Source organism: Hypanus sabinus, chromosome 19 (genome assembly GCF_030144855.1).
Source record: "Hypanus sabinus isolate sHypSab1 chromosome 19, sHypSab1.hap1, whole genome shotgun sequence".
Classification (NCBI taxonomy): domain Eukaryota; kingdom Metazoa; phylum Chordata; class Chondrichthyes; order Myliobatiformes; family Dasyatidae; genus Hypanus; species Hypanus sabinus.
The window spans coordinates 13622346-13642072 of NC_082724.1; the positions used below are offsets into that span (position 1 = coordinate 13622346).

At 38.3% G+C, this 19727-nt stretch overlaps 1 protein-coding gene across 2 annotated transcripts in view; it reads left to right on the forward strand.

Moving 5' to 3' along the window:
• The window catches only part of LOC132377735 (POC1 centriolar protein homolog A-like), a 147178-nt gene extending 127905 nt beyond the window's left edge, over window positions 1-19273 (forward strand). For both annotated transcript variants that reach the window (XM_059944047.1, XM_059944048.1), the window contains exons 10-11: window positions 523-720; window positions 18406-19273. In XM_059944047.1, the coding sequence (XP_059800030.1) occupies window positions 523-720; window positions 18406-18486 (279 nt within the window). In that variant the 3' untranslated portion in view covers window positions 18487-19273. The remainder of the gene's footprint in view (window positions 1-522; window positions 721-18405) is intronic.
• Window positions 19274-19727: the final 454 nt, after the last annotated feature.

Below are 19727 nucleotides of genomic sequence, written 5' to 3' on the forward strand. Positions count from 1 at the left end.
AACACGAATCATAAGCAGGGCTATTGTATGCCAATGTAGCTGAACATTCTTATTTGGATTTCTACTTTTCACCTTAATTTTAATTAGTCCTTTTGTAAAAGCTTCTACATTTTGGAAAACTTTAGCAGTACCCTGATGGACTAAAATTTATAAAGAAAATATCAGGTAGGTTTGACTAAACAAAGTTGAATATACATGTACAATATGTTTATGCTCAGCGCATTAAAACATTTACTAAAATTTTTTAACTTAGTTGGCATAAAACTGAATTTTCAATGCATTGGCTAATGTTACAAGGAAAAGGAATGTTTTTGAATTGAAGAATCAATCTCTAGGTGGGGTTTTTCAACTTAATGTTTGTCTGGACAAATGAACTTCGGGCTACAAGCTATTTATTCATATTTATTTGCAGCCCACTAAACTGAAGTACTCTTGGATTATTGTATGAGAAATCATCATTGTGACTCATTGCCTTCAAACCAGATGCCAGTTATTAAATAACTCCTGTCTTAATTGTAACAGCTTTTGAAGACGGACTTATCAGATGTTGGATCAAACAACCTAAGTCAACAAAATAATAACTCAAGCAATATTTTGGCATCAGAGTCAAAACCAGCTGTTCCCTTAGACCAGCCTCATCCTCAAGAAGTGACTGGCATCCCATCTGTCCTTGCAAGCACTCTGGAGCACATAGTCGGCCAGCTGGATGTTCTTACCCAGGTGGGTGACATGAATAGTAGTGCATTTCTGCCTGTGAAATGTGAAGGAAGATTTTTCTTATCTGGCACACCTAAGTATAGATTGGAAAACAAGCCAGGTTTCTTTTTTACAGATGTACATTTAAAATCTGTTGGATTTAGCTAGGCCTGTTTAATCTCGTGCATCTGGGCGCAAACTCAGAAAAAATGTTAAAGGTTGTTGAAGGCGATTGTTAAAGGTTTGGAATGCTACTTATTTTGTAAACAGATTTCTGGACAAAAGGTTGACTTGACCTTCGTATCATTGTTTAAATCCATTCATAAATCTTACTGAGCAAGCAATTACAGAAAAAAACAGATAGCCAATACTGGCCTAAAACCACAAAACCTGTTTTTAATGAAACAAATGTAAATTTGACAGAATAGTCTAATATTTTAATAATTGCAAATTGCACTACTGTCTTCCAATTCAATTTTTTCCTCATTTATTATGTCTTTAAGGTAAAAGTTTTCTGCAATTTTTAATAAGTTGCTTTAAAAACATGAGAGAATAACACAAACCTAAGAGAAATTATGAGAAGACTGAAGCTTCATTTTATTATCAAAGTATGGAGATTCAAACTAGAGGACATGATTTGAGAGTTAGGGGGCAGAAGTTTAAGGGAAACACGAGGGGGTATTTCTTTATTCAAAGAGTGATAGCTGTGTGGAATGAGCTTCCTGTAGAAGTAGTAGAGGCCAGTTCAGTTGTGTCATTTAAGGTAAAATTGGATAGGTATATGGACAGGAAAGGAGTGGAGAGTTATGGGCTGAGTGCGGGTAGGTGGGACTAGGTGAGATTAAGGGTTCGGCACGGACTAAGAGGGCCAAGATGGCCTGTTTCCGTGCTGTGATTGTTATATGGTTATATGGTATGTATATAGAATACAACTCAAAAATTCGTCTTCTCCAGATAGCCATGAAATACAGAAAAACCATAGAAGTCGCTTAAAGAAAAGACATCAACCCACCCCCCCCCACATGAAGAAAAAAATGCAACGAAAACTCACAACCCACACACCCCCCCCCCCCCCCACAATCCCTCATTTACACTAACACAAAAACTAACAGATCGCCCACCTGGAAAACGGCAGCTAGAACATCAACCCCCAAACCCACAACCCTTTCCCTCACAAAAAACTAACAGATCGCCCACAAGGAAAAGAAACTGTGACAATAACATCAAACCCCCACCCCCCTCTCTCACACGCAAAAAACTAACAGATCTTCCACACTGAAAGAGCAGTGGAAGCAGGATAATGCGCAACGGTAAAGGATAGTAACAGTGAAAAGCGTAAGGAAAACAGGTACTAGGAAAATTTGCTATCAAAGTCATCATATGTCATCATATACAACCCTGCGATTCATTTTCTTACAGGCACGTTCAATAAATCTATAGAATAATAAACATAAAAGGAACTTGTTAAGTCCAAGGTTCTCCCTTAGTTGAGTAAAACAAACATTCAGTAGTAATCCAAAAACAGCTCAGGAAATGAGTATAAGCAAATTTGTTGTGATTTGTACATGATGGTATCATTAATTTCACTAACATCGTAAGGTGTTTTTGTTCTGTAGAATACTACTTTTTTTCATTTGGCCTTGGATAACACTGAGGCATTCATCTGTGTAGAATGGAACATTTATAAAGAGTGGTTGAACGTTGTAATTAAATACCATGTGGTGAATCACCCAATTCTCAGGATGATCCTGCTATTGTTAATATTCCTATGCTTGTGGAGGTGCCATAGGAACTGCTGTACCTCACAGGCTCGAAGTGCATCAGGTAGGCCAAGTCACCATCCCAATAACTTAAGGCTAATATCAAGATTAACCTGATAAGACAGCCCCCAGCAAATGGAGGTGGAAAAAACAATTTACATTATGATATTGTTTTAAGTCTGGATTTTCTCTTGATATGTTACTCAGCTGGTTAGTAATGGTTTTAAGTATGGGATAGAGCACATATATGATACTCTGTGGGTAGAATAGAATGTCCTGACCATGATAATCTTAGGAAGTCAATGTTTCAATTCTGTGCTTTATATTTTATCTACTACTTCAATTAGTTATTTTGTTTCAAATAGTTAATACATTTATTACTTGATGTTGATTACTATAACATTCGATTAGTTTGTTTGATGATATAGTTTTAGTTCAGAGAATCAGAAACATCCTGCTTCAAGCAGAAATTTTGTTCCTCTCCCAAATCTTATGGGAAATTGAGATAGACAATATGACATACTTCCCAAATTTGTCACTATATACAATTTCCAGGAATTTCATTAATACTGTAAAGATTCCACATCCACTTTCCAAAAAAAAATGCTTTTAGAATAATCTAAGAATGTCTTCAAGGAAATATACAAAAATTTGTTCTGTGAATTCATTCTGCATTCATAGATTTGAAGTTTTATTATCAAAATATGTATGCAGAATACAACTTTGAGATTTCTCTTCTCCACGTAGCCATAAAATACAGAAAACCATCGAAGTAGTTGAAAGAAAGACATCAATCCTCTTCCACATCCAAAAAGAAAAAGAAAGAAAAACTTACGAACACCAAAATCCCCCATCCCCTCCCTTGCACAAAAACTAACAGAGCAACCAAACCCCAGCCTACCAGTTGGCAACAACAAAGAATGGGAAACAGCCTGAAAAAAATCATCAAATTGAAAGAGGCCAATATGAACTACAGTCCAGTCCATAAATCTCAGAATTTATGCCCCTCCAAGGGCAACAACACGAAACAGTGCCCCTTCCAAGGGCAGCAACCCAAGCTGGTGGCCCAACTGTGCCCAGCGACCTGAGCCATCTCTGAGAACCACTCATCCTTTGCATTTGCCTAGATGTTTCAATCTTCCTTAACGCTTTAATAATTAAGAAATATAATCGATCATAGCCCCTTGTCTCATCTCTGAGCTTCCCCTTGTGGTAGCTTATGCTCGCATTTCTCTCCTGGAGTTTTCTCATAATTTCAGACTACTTGTATCAAGTTTGGAGAAAAATTAACTTTTATTTAATATAATGGGATAATGGCGCTGACACTTTGCAATAGTTAACCTAAGCTTAAGGTGTTTTGTTGATGATTTTCATTTGTACTCAGTGTCTCAGGCTTCTCGCTTCAGTGGCCAACAATAATCAGTCAGCATTGATGAATTCCAGTTGCCCTGATACCACTTCTCTATGAATGCAGTATCCTTGTGAAATATTTCACCATGCTCTTCATTTACTGCACCAAGATTTGCAAGGAAAAAGTCTAAATGGGAATGTAGAAGATGAATCTTCAGTGACATGTTGCACTTAATGGTTTTGTAGGCTTGAAGCATGTTGTTAACCAGCTGCTCTGGAGTTGCCAAGTTCCTTGAATGCCTTCCATGTGATTTTCTCCAGTCCCACTAGAAGTTCTTTGAGTCTGTCATTGAAGACTTGTTTGATTTGTGGACCAATAAAAATGCTTGCCTAAATCTTGGCATCAGTTATTCTAGGAAACATCTGTCTCAATTATCGAAGTCTTTCACCTTCCTTGTTCATAGGAGGCAATAATATTTTTGTTGGGTCTATAAGTGGCTTATATAGCACACTTTTCTGCCCTGGAACCAACTGCTTGTGGAGTGGCCAATCAGAATCAGGTTTATTATCACCGGCATGTGACGTGAAATTTGTTAACTTAGCAGCAGCAGTTCAATGCAATACATAATCTAGCAGAGGGAAAAAAAATTCCCTCTGAATAGATTTAAGAAAAAAAGTGTAAAAACAGAAATGCTGTATATTTTTTAAAAAGTGAGGTAGTGTCCAAAGATTCAATGATCATTTAAGAATCGGATGGCAGAGGGGAAGAAGCTGTTCCTGAATCGCTTAGTGTGTGCCTTCAAGCTTCTGTACCTCCTACCTGATGGTAACAGTGAGAAAAAGGGGTTTTCAGCATGGCTGTCCCATTCACAAATGAAACAACAGTACTTGCTGTATCCAAGCTGTGTTCCTAGCATCAACGCTACTACTTTCAGATCACCACAGATGCTCCAGTTATAATTGCTGTATTGTATGCGTTTCCAAACTTTGGTGATTTTCTTTCACATGTACTGCATAACTGAACGTTAACATTGCCCTTTCCACTGCTGACCCCTTCGGTGAGGACTGGTGTACGTTCTCCCAATTTCCCCTTCCTGAAATCCATGATCAATCAATTTCTTGGTCCTACTGACATCGAGTGCAAAGTTGTTGATCATACACCACTCAAACAGCCAGTAAATCGCATTCCTGGACCCCGCCTTGTCACCATGTGAGATTCTGCTAACAACAGTTGGTTCATCAGTGACTTTATAGATGGTGTTTGAGTTGTGCCTAGCCACGCAGTCATGAATGTAGAGAGGATAGAGCTGTGGGCTAAGTATGCATCCTTGAGATGTTCCTGTGCTTTAAGGGAGACTAGCCAGCTTCGGACCATTTGTCAGACAGATCCTCTCAAAGGGATTTCATGCACTTCATCATGAGTAACTTGAGCTGTCTGAACACCATGATTAAAAGGACAAAAATTATAGGTGTGTTCTAGGTTTGTCAGTTAGTGCTGCACATGCCTAGACACCCAGGTCCATAAGGCTGTCAAATGCTCGGTTAAATAAAAGGAAAACAAACTTTGCAGAATGCACAGCAGGGATCATATTTTCCTTTTTGATGATCTTTTTGTTCATAGAAATTGTTTGGTTTTTGGACAGCTGTCAAATTTAATGAAACTTAATGTACTATATTATAATCTTTTAAATCTTCCAGTGAAGATTTTTAAACAGCACAATGTTGTTGCTATTAAAAGGTTACTTTTGTGATAGTTACATCTCATGATTAAAATAAAATACTTGAAACCAGGCAAAATCTTATAAATATGCGGAAAAAAACTGTAAAATCTAGAGGAATCCATTCATTTCCACATGTTTCTAATATTTAGTTTGAAAGTCACCATTTTGTCTACCTGAGAGGGATGACAAATGGCTTATATTGCTGGAGGAAATGGGTTTGTAAACCACTGTGTTTCTCTTGTGGCATGTAAATGGTGCATTTAATTAAAAGGCTTACAGGCGTACTGGACAATTTTTTTGACATTCGATACTTTAGTCTATTTGTTTGGACTTACCCTCTGACCCTCGAGTCTGATTCTCCAATGATGTTGCCTCAGTTTCAAACGTACTTAAAGTAGTTCCATTTATTAACCTTAGTCTATTATGATTGCCAGTAAAACCATAAGGCAAAGGGCATAGCTGTATGGAGTAGATAGATGGATGACGCTTTTTAAATGCTGACATTTTAAAAAAATGATTGGTCTAAAATTGGGAAAATGTTTTCCGACATAAGTCAGTTTAATTCTTTGCTTATTAATATAATGAGAGCAGATCACTTTGATCTGAAAATCTCTCTTTTTAAATTTGTTTTAATAGTTATTTTCTAAGTAAGGTTTAATATTCTGTCAACATCTGTAATTTATATAAAAATACATTAATCCTTTATCTGGTACACATTTCAGTTCAGTTCAGATTGTATTAATGATGGCATATTTTAGACCTGATCATGTGGAAACTATTGTTTAAGTTGTGGATCAAACATTAAACTCTTGAGAAGAAAAGTTATACTTGAAAAGCTATAATTATCTTCAGATGACTGTGTGCCAATTGATAAGGAATGTCTATACAAGGCAATATGCAAAACTGTAATGCTGGTCTCCAAAGTTAGGCAAAGTCAATCAATCCTTTGATTTGCCTTTAAAAAAGAAACAGATTGCATTCATGTAGCATTCTATCCTTTCACAAGATAATTGCAAAGCACTTTATAGTCAGTGACTTGGTTGTGATGTTAGCTCAGCTGTTGTTTGAGAAACACAGTAGCCGATGTGTGTGCACTCTGCCAAAAAAAATGAAGTAAATAGAAAGATGGTTGCTGAGCGAACGCCTACTCTTGTTCAAGCTTGGCCATAGGACTTTTGCTTCAGTTTGTCCTATTAATAAAGTGGCATGCCAGTAATGTAGAATGGTTTCTGTGAAACACAGCATGACTCAACCGCCAGTAAGCTTTCAGAGTAATCTTGAACCTAGAAATGAACATACTTTAGTAATAATCCAAATAAATCAAGACAATGGACAGTAGGTGCAGGAGTAGGCCATTCGGCCCTTCTAGCCAGCACCACCATTCACTGTGATCATGGCTGATCATACACGATCAGTACCCTGTTCCTGCCCTCTCCCCATATCCCTTGACCCCGCTATCTATAACATCTCTATCTAACTCTCTCTTGAATGCATCCAGAGACATGGCCTCCACTGCCTTCTGGGGCAGAGCATTCCACATATCCACCACTCTCTGGGTGAAAAAGTTTTTCCGCGTTTCTGTTCTAAATGTCCTACCCCTTATTCTTAAACTGTGGCCTCTAGTTCTGGACTCACCCATCAGCGGGAACATGCTTCCTGCCTCCAGTGTGCCCAATCCCTTAATAATCTTATATGTTCCAATCAGATCCCCTCTCATCCTTCTAAATTCCAGTGTATACAAGCCCAGTCGCTCCAATCTTTCAACATATGACAGTCCCGCCATTCCAGGAATTAACCTTGTGAACCTATGCTGCACTCCCTCAATAGCAAGAATGTAGGCTGAGGTAGTTGTTGGTTCTTTTGTTGTAACCGTTGGAGAGAGAGAGGGGGTGAGCAAACAGTGACAGCTACAGTCAGTCAAACCTTCCTTTACATTCTTGATCCGCCAATGTGTTGTTGTGGCCATTCAGGTATGACCCCTCTCGCCTTTAGCTGGACCATTCTTCTATGGTGGACTCATCACACAGGCAAGGGTGGACACACACACAAGCCCCCACCGGCCTCGCTATAAACACTGTGAGTTAAAATTGACGGATCCTTTGTTCGGTCTCTGATGCCCCACACCTTCTCGTGGGTTCCAACACTTAAGCAGTACTCACTAGTGTGTCTCCTGGTGAGTCTGAGGGGTATCTCCCCAGACCTCACTTTTATCCCTACTCACGGGGTCTCAGGTGTCAATCAGTTTTGAATGGCTTAGTCCATCAAACCAGCCCACTCCGGCTGTCCACTGAGGAATTTTAATGAACAGAATGGTACCAAGTAAACAGCCCTCTCCGGAGCCATAAGTTTTACAGGAGTCATAATATGGTGGAACAACAAGTCTCTCATTAGCAGCATGGCAACAGTAACGGTTTGTAATTCTTCCAGGGGAGGCAGAGCTTGCTGCAATGAAGCATCCCCACAGCACAAGGCAGCCACCATTATGCTTCACGGTAGGGATAGTGTTTTTTGATGATGTGTAGTGGTTGGCTTACACCAAACATAGCGTTTAGTCTGATGGCCAAAAGCTCAATTTTTATTTCATCAGACCATGGAACCTTCTTCCAGCTGACTTCAAAGTTTCCCACGTGCCTTCTGGTGAACTTTAGCTGAGATTTCATGTGGATTTTTTCAGCAGTAGCTTTCTCTTTGCCCTTCTCCCATAAAGCTGTGACTGGTGAAGCACCTGAGCGACAGTTTTTGTATGCGCAGCTGCTCCCATCTCAGCCACTAAAGCTTGTAACTCCTCCAGAGTCCTCATAGGTGTCTTTGTGGCCTCTCTCACTGGTCCCCTTCTTGCATGGTCACTCAGTTTTTGAGGATGGCCTGCTCTGGGCAGATTTACAGCTGTGCCAAATTCTTTCCATTTCTTGACGATTAGCATAACTGTACTCCAAGGGATATTCAGTGACTTGGAAATTTTCTTGTATCCATCTCCTGACTTGTGCTTTCCAATAACCTTTATGCGGAGTTGCTTGGAATACTCGTTTGTCTTTGTGGTGTCGTTTTTGCCAGGATACTGACTCACCAGGAGTTGGACCTTCCAGATACAGGTGTATTTTACAATCTATTGGAACACCTTGATTGCACACAGGTCTCCAAAAATAGATCTCCATTTAATTAATTATGTGACTTCTAAAACCAATTGGCTGCACCAGTGCTGATTTGGGGAGCCATATTAAAAGGAGGTGAGTACTTCTGCAAACAGTTATTTTGTGTTTTATATTTGCAATTCATTTAGATCACTTCATAGAGATCTGTTTTCACTTTGACACGAAAGAGTTCCTTTCTGTTGATCAGTGTCAAAAAAGCCAAACTAAATCCACTGAATCAATGTTGTAAAACAATAAAGGAGGGGGAATACTTTTATAGGCACTGTATCTAAGTAAGTTGTGTTGAGGGAGGGCAGTGAAGATTCATCAGAATGAATCTTAACTGCACTCCAAGCTTATGGTTCTGCCTCTCTCCCCACACTTTATTCTAGCTTCTTCCCCGTCCCTTCCAGTCCCATTGAAAAATCTGAACCTGAAATATCGACTCTTTATTCCTTTTCATAGATGCTGCCAGATCAGCTGAGTTCCTCCAGCATTTTGTGTGTGTTTATCAGATTGACTCCTGGGATGGTTATTTTGTCAAATAGTGTGACATTAAGCAGAATGAGCTTACATTATTAATTTTAGAAGAATGAGGGATAATGTTGAAACAGGAAACTCCTGGTCTGGGTTTTCTGAGATCCAGGATCACAATTTCAGAGTAAGGGTTGCACTTCAGGACAGATGGGAAGATCCAGAGGTAGTGAGTTTTTAGAATTCCTTCTTGTTAGATACGTGTACCAAAGTAAAAATGACTGGAGTTACTTAGCACTTCAGTGCAAGGGTGTTTATTTGGTGCATCAAGAATCAAACTTACTAAAATTAATAAAAATAGTGAAAACTGCCAATATTTACAAAAAGATATCTACCAGAAAACATGCTAGCTCTGCATATATTCTTGTCCATTGTGAACTCCTGGCAGCCCATATCTCTCTCTCTTTCTCTCTCTCTCTCTCTCACACACACTAAGGCCAATGAGCTCCTTTTTATTCAGCACTAAGACATACTATCATTAATTACCCACAAAGTTAACAAGACTACACATCAATTAGATTGTAATGCACCCCACAATATAGTTACAGTCATATTACAAAATAAATAGAACTATCTCCCTTAAATACAGTATAAAAACAATATATACCCCCTTACACATCTCCATTACTGAAGAAATAGAATGTTCCACTGTGTATGGTTGGAACAGCACCAGAAAGCCAACCCAAGTACATCAGCTTGGTTTAGGACCCATTATGAGAATATACTGAGGAAGACAATTAAAGACACTCAGCGCAACAACAGCAAAATGACAAGGCAGTGTGTGTGTAAGCAGTGTGTTTATCGAATGCTCTCCATCATACCTATCCAAGAAAACTATGTAAGCTCAATTGCTGAATATGTTCAAAAGAGAGTTTGACAGGTCTTCAGACATGGAGAGAATTAAGAGATGTAGTATTATTGAATAGTAGAACAGGCTTGCGGAGCCTTATTTGTTATTCCTGTTCCTATTTGCTATATTATTTTAATTAGTCACTTTGGCTCTATCTCTCTAATAACGTTATCTCTCAAAGTGGCACTAGCTTGGAGCTACCTTCAGAAATCACCTTCTTTAATGAGTTTTAATGTTCAGAAGATCGCTTCTTACTTTGTTTATTTTATTGACATGCCACTGAAAACAGAACTTCTAGCTGCAGTAACACAATGAACAATCTGTTTGGTTTATTTTCCTCATAAAATTTATTGCAAAATGATGCAAAGTTAGATGTGATTTTCTGCCTAGAAAATGAATCTATAATGGATTTAAAATTAAGAGTCACACAGTGTAACAGTGAGGTATTCTAACAGCTAGATTTGGAGGTACATCTTTCAGGGTCCATCTGCTTCCAGTCTTTTCAATGAAGAACAAAACTTTTTGGAGTAAGTTTTATTTGAGCTGTAGATTTTGTTAATACATATTTTCTCATGACAACCGCGAAGGGTTTTGGGACATGCATGGCTACACGTACATACTATGCTATTATGAACAGTTTCAAACAATGCATATTTTCCTGGACAGCATGAAGTGTTGGAGCACTGGTCTGGAATGAGATACAATTACAAACACAAACAAATGTGTTCCTTTACTCAACTTTACCTGATAAGTTCCCATGAGTTCCCTGACAATTTAGTAGTCCAAGGGTCCAGGTACTGCTTTTCCATTTACACAAATCTGTCCAAACTGTGAAGATATTCGGTGAATAAACTCTTCTTCTGTATTTATTGTGATTTCAATCTGTTAGTCCTTGGAATATTTCAATTATATCAATATTTGGGGGCTGCAACAAGGTGATAAAATTCTATCTCTATTTAAGTCACTTATCTGCTCTTTAGATTAACTTTTTCCCTTCCAGCCAATAGCAATTTAGTCTTTACATGCTGCTGTCCTGTTACTTAAGTTTGTTGTTTTGTTAGCAATAGCACTTGGGCATGGACAACTTGTTACTGTCAACTGCTATCATTTCAGCTTCCTTGTACAAATTCCCAGTAGGAATATCTTTTAATATTACTAAGGAGGACAAGTAATCAATCTTTTGCCTCTTTATTTGCATTGTGCAAAGTCATTTATCAGTGATGCACAACATGGACTTCCAAAGTATTATGCATAGGAAGCATTAATTAATTGTCTTGTAGAAAACATTCACAGCTAATCTCGAAGAAAATTATTTTCAAGTAATCTTGAAGAAAGTTCCCATAAAAATATCGCAAACTTTGTAACATTGATTTAAGTTATAGTCAGGCTTCATATGTAAGTGTTGCCTTATGCTAAGCCATATGACTATCATCACTCTGATTTAGCAGCAGTCACTTTGAGGAATTCTTAAGGACAGAAAATTTTATCTAAACTTAACTTAAAACATTTTCCACAAAGCAGAACAAACATTGTTTATGCACATGAGATTAAGATAAGAATTGAAATATGGTAAACTTTTATTTTATATGAAGGATCTTTCTTTGATAAGGACAGAGAGGTAATTAAACTGTAATTATGGCCCATTGTTAAATAATTGCATCTGAATAAAACATTATTATTTTCAGTTTTTTTAAGAATCATAATAATTTGATGTTTAGATTTCAAAGTAGGAATGCGAAGGAATCATCTGCAGTATTTCTTCACTTTTATTGTGTACATGCATGCTCTAATTTTCCTCCAGAATTATTAAGACAAATAGTTCCATTATTATCATCATCAAAAATTCTGTACCTTGTCACTTTTTCACTGCCATGCCTCTGTCTCAAACCTGTTGAGCCCTGGCTCAAATTTAGTATCCAGCAAGTATCATTGTTCTATGTTATGAGTCAATCCAGTGATGGTAAAGTGGTTAATCTTTGACAGTAAATATTCACAGAAATCGACACAATGTGTTGGAGATGCTCAACAGGAGTATCTATGGATGGGAATAAATAGTTCTGAAGGATCAAGATGGTGCTGGCGATTATCAGTAACCAGTGGGCTGCAGAAAATTGTTCCAAATTTCCACTTAAGTATACTTCTCTTGAATTACTTTCGTTGCAATCTGCGGCATGTAAATATTCTCTTGACAATGGACTTTGAAATTACATCAATGATCTTCAAATTTCACGATCAACTAAAGAACACAGTGCCTTTAAGGGTAATCGCCATGGTTGGAAGCTCGGAGGGAGAGCCGGGAACTAAGTCATGCTGAAATGCAGAGGAATGAGGCCTCTTCTATCCAGCATCTTGCTAGCAAATGTGCAGTTACTAGAAAATAAAACTGATAACCTGAGGGCAAGGCCACTGTATCAAAGGTAGATGAGTCAGATCTGAATTGTTTGTTGGATTGAGACTTGGCTATCAGAAGACATGCTGGATGCAGCAATTGGGCTTGAAGGATTTACGATTTTCTGGCTAGATCAAACTGCAAACTCTGGAAAAAAAAAAGGATGGTGGCGTGTGCTTTTTGGTCAATTCTTTTTGGTGTACTGATGTGGCGGTTATGTCAAACTCGTGTTATCCAGACTTGGAACATCTATCAATCAAAGGCCAACTATTCTGTTTGTCTCGGCAGTTCTCTGTCATCCTGACCGCAGTTTATATACCTCCAGCAGCCGACTGTAAAAAACACTTAATAGCACTACACAATGTCATCTGCAGACAAGAAACAGCCCATTCTGACACATTTCAAATTATAGTTGGTGATTTCAAGCAAGCCTGTTTGAGGAAAACCCTAGCAACACACACACACAAGCCAATACTACGCTATGATGAGGAATGTCAGTCGTTCCTTGTCTCGACCACACTTTAGCAAATTGGTCCATTTGACTGTCCTCCTACTACCTGCAAACAGACAGAGCCTAAAAAGGCAAGGCTCCAGAGATAAGACAATAAGAGGTAGTGGTGGGAGGCAGAGGAATGATTCCAGGATTGCTTTGAGTCAGTGGACTAGATACTGTTCAAGCACCCGTCTAAGGATCTGAATGACTACACCAGTGTTGTAACAGACTTTATTAAAACAGCTGTAGATGAATGTGTCCCCAATGAGAGTCTTCAGGGTATTCTCTAATCAGAAGCCCTGGATGTACCATGAAATCCGAAATTTGCTAAGGGGCATTCAAGGCTGGAGATTAAGAATGCTGCAAAAAGTGTAGGTATAATCTCCAGAAGCATCGTCACAGGCAAAGTGGAGATTCCAACCTAGACTGGAATCAACAAGGGATGCTCAACAGCTGTGACAGGGTTTGAATGCCATAACCTCGTACAAAATTAAGCATCAAATGCTTTACTTCCAGATGAGCTCAATGCCTTCTATGCTCGCTTTAACAGTCAGAACATGGAGGAACCATTGTGCACTCCCGCATCTCCCAATGATCCTTTGGTCTGAAGATGATGCGCTGGCTACCTTTAAGAGGGTGAATCCAAGGAAAGCATCCAGTCTGGATGGAGTACTTTACCGAGTACTGAAGTCCTGTGCTGACCAACTGGTGTGTGTGTTCATGGATATCTTCAACCTCAAGCTTAGGCAATGTGTGGTACCGACCAGCTTCAAGCAGGTTTCAATTGTACTGATGCCCAAGAAGAATATGGTAACCTGCCTTAATGTCTATTATGCAATTGCACTTGCATCCACAATGATAACGTGTTTTGAGAGGCTGGTGATGAAACATTTCGCCTCTTCTGACTGGTGACTTGGATTTGCTCCAATTTGCCTACCACAACAACAGGTCCACAGCAGGTGCCATTTCATTGGCTCTTCAGACAACCCTGGAACATCTGGACAGCATAGATGTATTCATCAGGATACTCTTTTATCGATAACAGCTCAGCATTTACTACCATTATCCCCCACAAAACTAATCAGTAAGCTGCAAGACCTGGGCCTCAATACCCCCTTGTGCATTTGGATCCTGGATTACCTCGCTTTCAGATCCCAGTCAGTTCCGATTGTTAAAAACATCCCTCAGCATCCCTCACAATCTCTCTCAGCTTAGGTGCACCACAGGGCTGTATGCGCTGCCCCCTGTCCTACTTGCTTTACTCCTTTGATTGTGTGACTGAGTACAGCTCCAAAACCATATTCAAGTTTGCTGATGACATCACTGTTGTGGGCAGTTCCAAAGGTGCTGTTGGATCAGCATACAGAAGCGAGATTGAAAGTTTGGCTAAGTGGTGTCACAACAGCAACCTCTCACTCAATGTCAGCAAGCCCAAGGAACTGATAGTAAACTTCAGGAGAGGGAAACCCAAGGTCCATGAGCCAGTCCTCATTGGAGGATCAAGGTGGAGAGGGTCAGTAACATTAAATTCCTGGGTGTTACTGTCTCAGACGAACTGTCGTGGACCCACCATATAAATGTAATCACAAAGAAAGCACGACAACACCTCTAATTGCTTGGGAGTCTGTGGAGATTCGACTTGACATCAGAAGCTAACAAACTTCTGTAAGATGTGTAGTGGAAAGTGTCATTGCAGCCTGGTAAGGGAACACCAATGCCTTTGAATGGGAAATCTGACAAAAGGTAGTGGATTCGGTTCAATACTTCACAGGTAAATCCTCCCAATCATTAAGCATATCTATTATGAAATGCTGTTGTAGAAAAGATCATCCAAGACCCTCACCACCCAGGCCTTATTCTTTTCTCACTGCTACCATCAGGTAGAAGGTACAAGTGCCTCAGGACTCACACCACCAGCTTCAAGAACAGTTAATACCCTTCAATTTTAAGGCTATTAAACAATAGGGAATAACTACACTAATCTACTGAGATGTTCCTACAACAAATGATCTCACTTTAAGGACACTTTATCTTGTTATTTCATGCTCTCTTTGCTGCTATTTATTTATATTTGCATTTGCACAGTTTGTTGTCTTCTGTGTTCTGCTTGATTTTTCACTGATCTTGTTTATAGTTACAATTCTATAGATTTGCTGAGTATGCCCTAAGCATCTCAGGGTTGTGTGTGTGGTGACATATATGTACTCTGATAATAAAATTTGCTTTGAGCTTTGGCATTTTGGGATGAAACCGTTCATCAGAAAAAGGAAAGAGAAACAAAAAAAAAAGCCTGAACTTAAAGAGAAGGAGAGAGAGGATAAAGAGAATACTGCATCAGTGATAGGGTGAGGCCAGGGAAGATATAGGAATAATTTGTAAAGGTCCTCCAGTCAAATGGGCAGTTAGCAAGTGAGAGTACAGACAAAGATGTGTTGCAATGTGTTGTACACATCTAACAAGTCGGGTTGTATTAATGGAGAGAGCAAAAATGAGCTAATACCACAGATGGATAACTAACAGCAAAAGTGGCCAGTTTTGATGCAAACTTTAAAAATAAATTACCTGAATTTGGAAAATTTGATGTTAACTCCAGAAGGCCCAGAGGAGGATGACATGCTGTCCATAAGTTTTTATTGGTCCATCTTATTATGCCGATGATACTATTGATGATGTGTATTTGTAGGTTTTCAGTGGACTGCAGATTTTGAGAGAATGTAGATGGTTTTCACTTACCAACTTGACATCAATATGAAATTCTATTTTCATGTATCAGTGCCAGATCATACTTTTTATGATATGCCTTAGCGTTAAATGCTAATTTGATTTGCGGATTTGCAAATTAGTTTTTTTCCATCTTATAGGACAGCACTCTAATTTGGATTGCTCATCTGTTGTGTTTGTGAAATGACAATATTAGGTGAATGCACCATCCATCCTCTTATCTAAATTCTCTCTTTCCCATGTATATCTCCTCATGTCTTTATTTTAATTTTCTGCTTTCAGGTTCAGCAGCACCTGTTTTGCTAACTTGTGCCATCTGCTTCATCTTGCATGGACACAGCTTAAAGCAAAATACAAGATAATTAGTTTAGATGTATTATGTCCACTTGCCTGGTAAATTCACTGGAAATTGTATTTTTATTCTTAAAAGTACTCTCAAGCACATTGTCTTGGTGCACTTTAACCACTTCAAAAGTACTATTTTTTCCCGTAAGGTAGCAGCGCATTTGGATGCAGCGGCCACACCAGGACCAACCAAAGGTGTAATTGTTCATCCTTTATGTCTTTTTATGATTACAGGACTATCCTATAAGCAATTTGCTCGATAGCGATAGTGTTGGACATGTTGTTGTGTTGTTGCCTGGCTTGTGTATTGTTGCCGTGCCGAGGCGGTGTGAGTGTTTGTCCTGGGCATTGTTCTTGTGATCACAAGACCCTGTTGGACATTGCTAATGTAGTATACTGCAAGTCTGGTTTACTAGTTCATTGGAGAGACCGATGGCGGGGGAGCTGTGTGGCCTCAGTTGTTGCACGGACAAGGCCCTCACACTGCTGGGGTCATCTATTAAGACATGCAGGAGAGGAGACGCTGAGAAGATGTGGGAGAGAGCAGAGGATTCTGTGGGCACACTGGAATCCTTACTGGGTTGGGGGCTGGCCCCTCCTGTCAGTACTGCCCTGAGTGTTTGCTTGATGGAAGAACAAGCTAGACCAGGACAACGTCCCATGTATCATCAATCTAGAGGCCATGTCACTCGGAGACTCAGCTATATTTTTTTTGTGGCAATGTTTTTCTGCTACGTTAATTATATGTGTTATGTGCTGTTGGTAATATGTTTTACACCTTGGCCCTGGAGGAATGCTGTTACGTTGGCTATATCCATGTATTATTGAATGATAATTAAACTTGTTGACCTTAATGTGCTCTGTGACCATTATGTTTGAAGAAGGTATATAAGAGCAGGTCTTCCTATCAAGTGTGAACTGTAAAATGTGATATGCATACCTTGATTTTGAATTTGTCTTAGACTTTAATGCACCAGCTCAAGATTCTTGTGCATTTATTCACATAAAGAAGAAAGAACTAAGTAAATCATTGGAAGTGATTGTTTAATATGACTGTTAGTACCGGTATTCAAAGCTGCTGTGCAGGTTAACTCTGTGGTTAAGAAGGCATACAGTGGATTGGCCTTCATCAACTATTGGATTGAATTTAAGAGCCGAGAGGATGTTACAGCTATATAGGATTCTGGTTAGACCCCACTTGGAGTATTGTGCTCAGTACTGGTCACTTCACTGCAGGAAGGATGTGGAAACCATAGAAAGGGTGCGGAGGAGATTTACAAGGATGTTGCTTGGATTGGGGAACATGCCTTATGAAAACAGTTTGAGTGAACTTGGCCTTTTCTCCTTGGAGCAGCAGAGGATGAGATGTGACCTGAGAGGGGTGTATAAGATGATGAGAGGCATTGATCGTGTGAATAGTCAGAGGCTTTCTTCCCAGGGCTGAGATGGCTAACATGAGAGGGCACAGTTTTAAGATGCTTGGAAGTACATACAGAGAAGATGTCAGCGGTAAGCTCTTTTATGCAGAGGGTGGTGAATGAGTGGAATGGGCTGCTGGCAAAGGTGGTGGAGGTGGATGTGGTAAGGTCTTTTAAGAGACGCTTGGATAGGTACATGGAGCTTAGAAAAATAGAGGGCTATGGATAACCCTATATAATTTCTAAAGTAAGTACTTTTTTGGCACAGTATTGTGGGCTGAAGGGCCTGTATTGTGCTATAGGTTTTCTATGTTTTGATTTCTAAGCTTTTGATTTCTTATGAAAAGTTTTAATCAATAGTGTAATTGTACGTGAAATATTACAGAATAAAGTTCAGTGTATATTGCTGTAAAGAGGTAGAAGCTTCTTGTACTCCTCTGCAAATGTTTTTGTCCCATATGGGCCCCAACCTCAAGGGACTATAAAGGAAACTTCTTTACTGTGATCTGCTTAGTGTTATCACATGCTACCAGATGTTGGAGGTCATAAATTAAAAAATATTTGAGTAATGGTATCTGAAGTGTGGGCAGAAAGAGAGTAGAAATACTCTTGTCTGTCCAGAATTTGGTTATGGTGGAGGTAGCAATGTAGAAGGGAGCAGATAAAGGATTTGAATCAATTTCTGTATTTGCCATTTAGTTATAGATAGTTTGCATCAAATCATTTTCATTCTGCAACTGATAAAACATCAAAGAATTGTAACATGAAACTTGTACTTTAACTGAGAGACTGTAAGGAAAAAACAAGTAATTTAAATAAAATTGATCCTGATCTGTAACTACATTGCTGTTGTAAGCATAACTTTCTATTGGATGTTTTGTATATAATGGATATTAATACTAGAAGCTCACAGCAAACAACATATAGCAGCCTTTATGTGCTTCATGTCCCTTGACCTCAAATAAATAATATTTTTTCTTTCAATTTTATTCTTCAGACAGTGACAATCCTGGAACAGCGACTTACATTGACAGAAGACAAGCTACGTGAATATCTTGACAATCAGCAGAAGTCTTGACTACTTTCAGGTGACTGAAGACAGATGAAAATGGAATTGAGAGACCTTAAATTGCAGGCATGCTTAATGTGTATAAAACCAGCAATCACCAACCCAAGTTTGTAAAATAGTTCATCCTCCTCTGATATTGTTCAATAATAATTACAATGGCAGTTAAAGCTGTGAGATGTATAGTATAGCTTTTGTATTTTGTTATACCCTCTGCATGAGTTAGTATTTCTTAAACCTAGTATATAATTTTGTTTCAACACAAAACTGTCCCATATATATTCACATATCATACATTCAATAAAACTCTTTGAGTAACTTAATGGTTTAAGTATTATTTTTCTCAAACAGAATGTAATTGTTGAGTTGTTTTATTTGGATATCAATTGAACAGGTGCTTCACAGGCATGCTTTATTTTGAAGAGCAGATCAGGAATTTTGCTAGAGTACTTTGGTTTTCATGCAGTATCACAAAATCAATTGGAAGAAAAATGTTTTCTTGGTGAATTGAAGTGAAATATATAATTTTTTAAACAACAGAGCTTACATATACCAAATAAATAAAATCTTGAACAAAAACCTTTCAATAAGATTTGACGTGTCAGTTGCAGTTATACATGTTCTGTATCCATATGTTAACAATTGGCAAATATACAAGGACTTTATTTTTCATATGAAATCTGCAATAATTTATAATTGAAATATAGTTAACATATAAATGAACAGTTTCTGAGCTGTATACTATTTAAATAATGAGAAGAGTGGGATTTATATTTCTTTATTAAAAATATTACCTCTATTTGCACTGCTTGTTCTTCCACCTGACTTTCTATTAAAATGTTTTGTCATAGATTTTTTGTTGACTTTTCTATAATTATATGTCCTAATAGCCACATTAAAAATGTGTTTGTGCAAAATGATAATTGGATTCTCTTTGGTTGCAAATTTACTTTTTCTTTTTTTTTTCTTTTCAATTATTGAAGCTTCAAATCTCCTAAATAAAGAGTTACATTTAAAAGACATGTTAATTTAAAGAGCTATGCATTTCAAATAGAATATGATCAAATGTATCTATCGATTTGTGTTTTAAAAATATGTCTGCAATCATATTTTGCGTAAATCCCTTAATCTTTCCCAAATTGATTTTGATATTTTGCATGCAACTACCATGTTGAATTTGATGTACAAATCTGTGCTTGCAACAGAATTTCTAGACAATATCAGTGCAATTCAGACATCTTTACAAATGTATT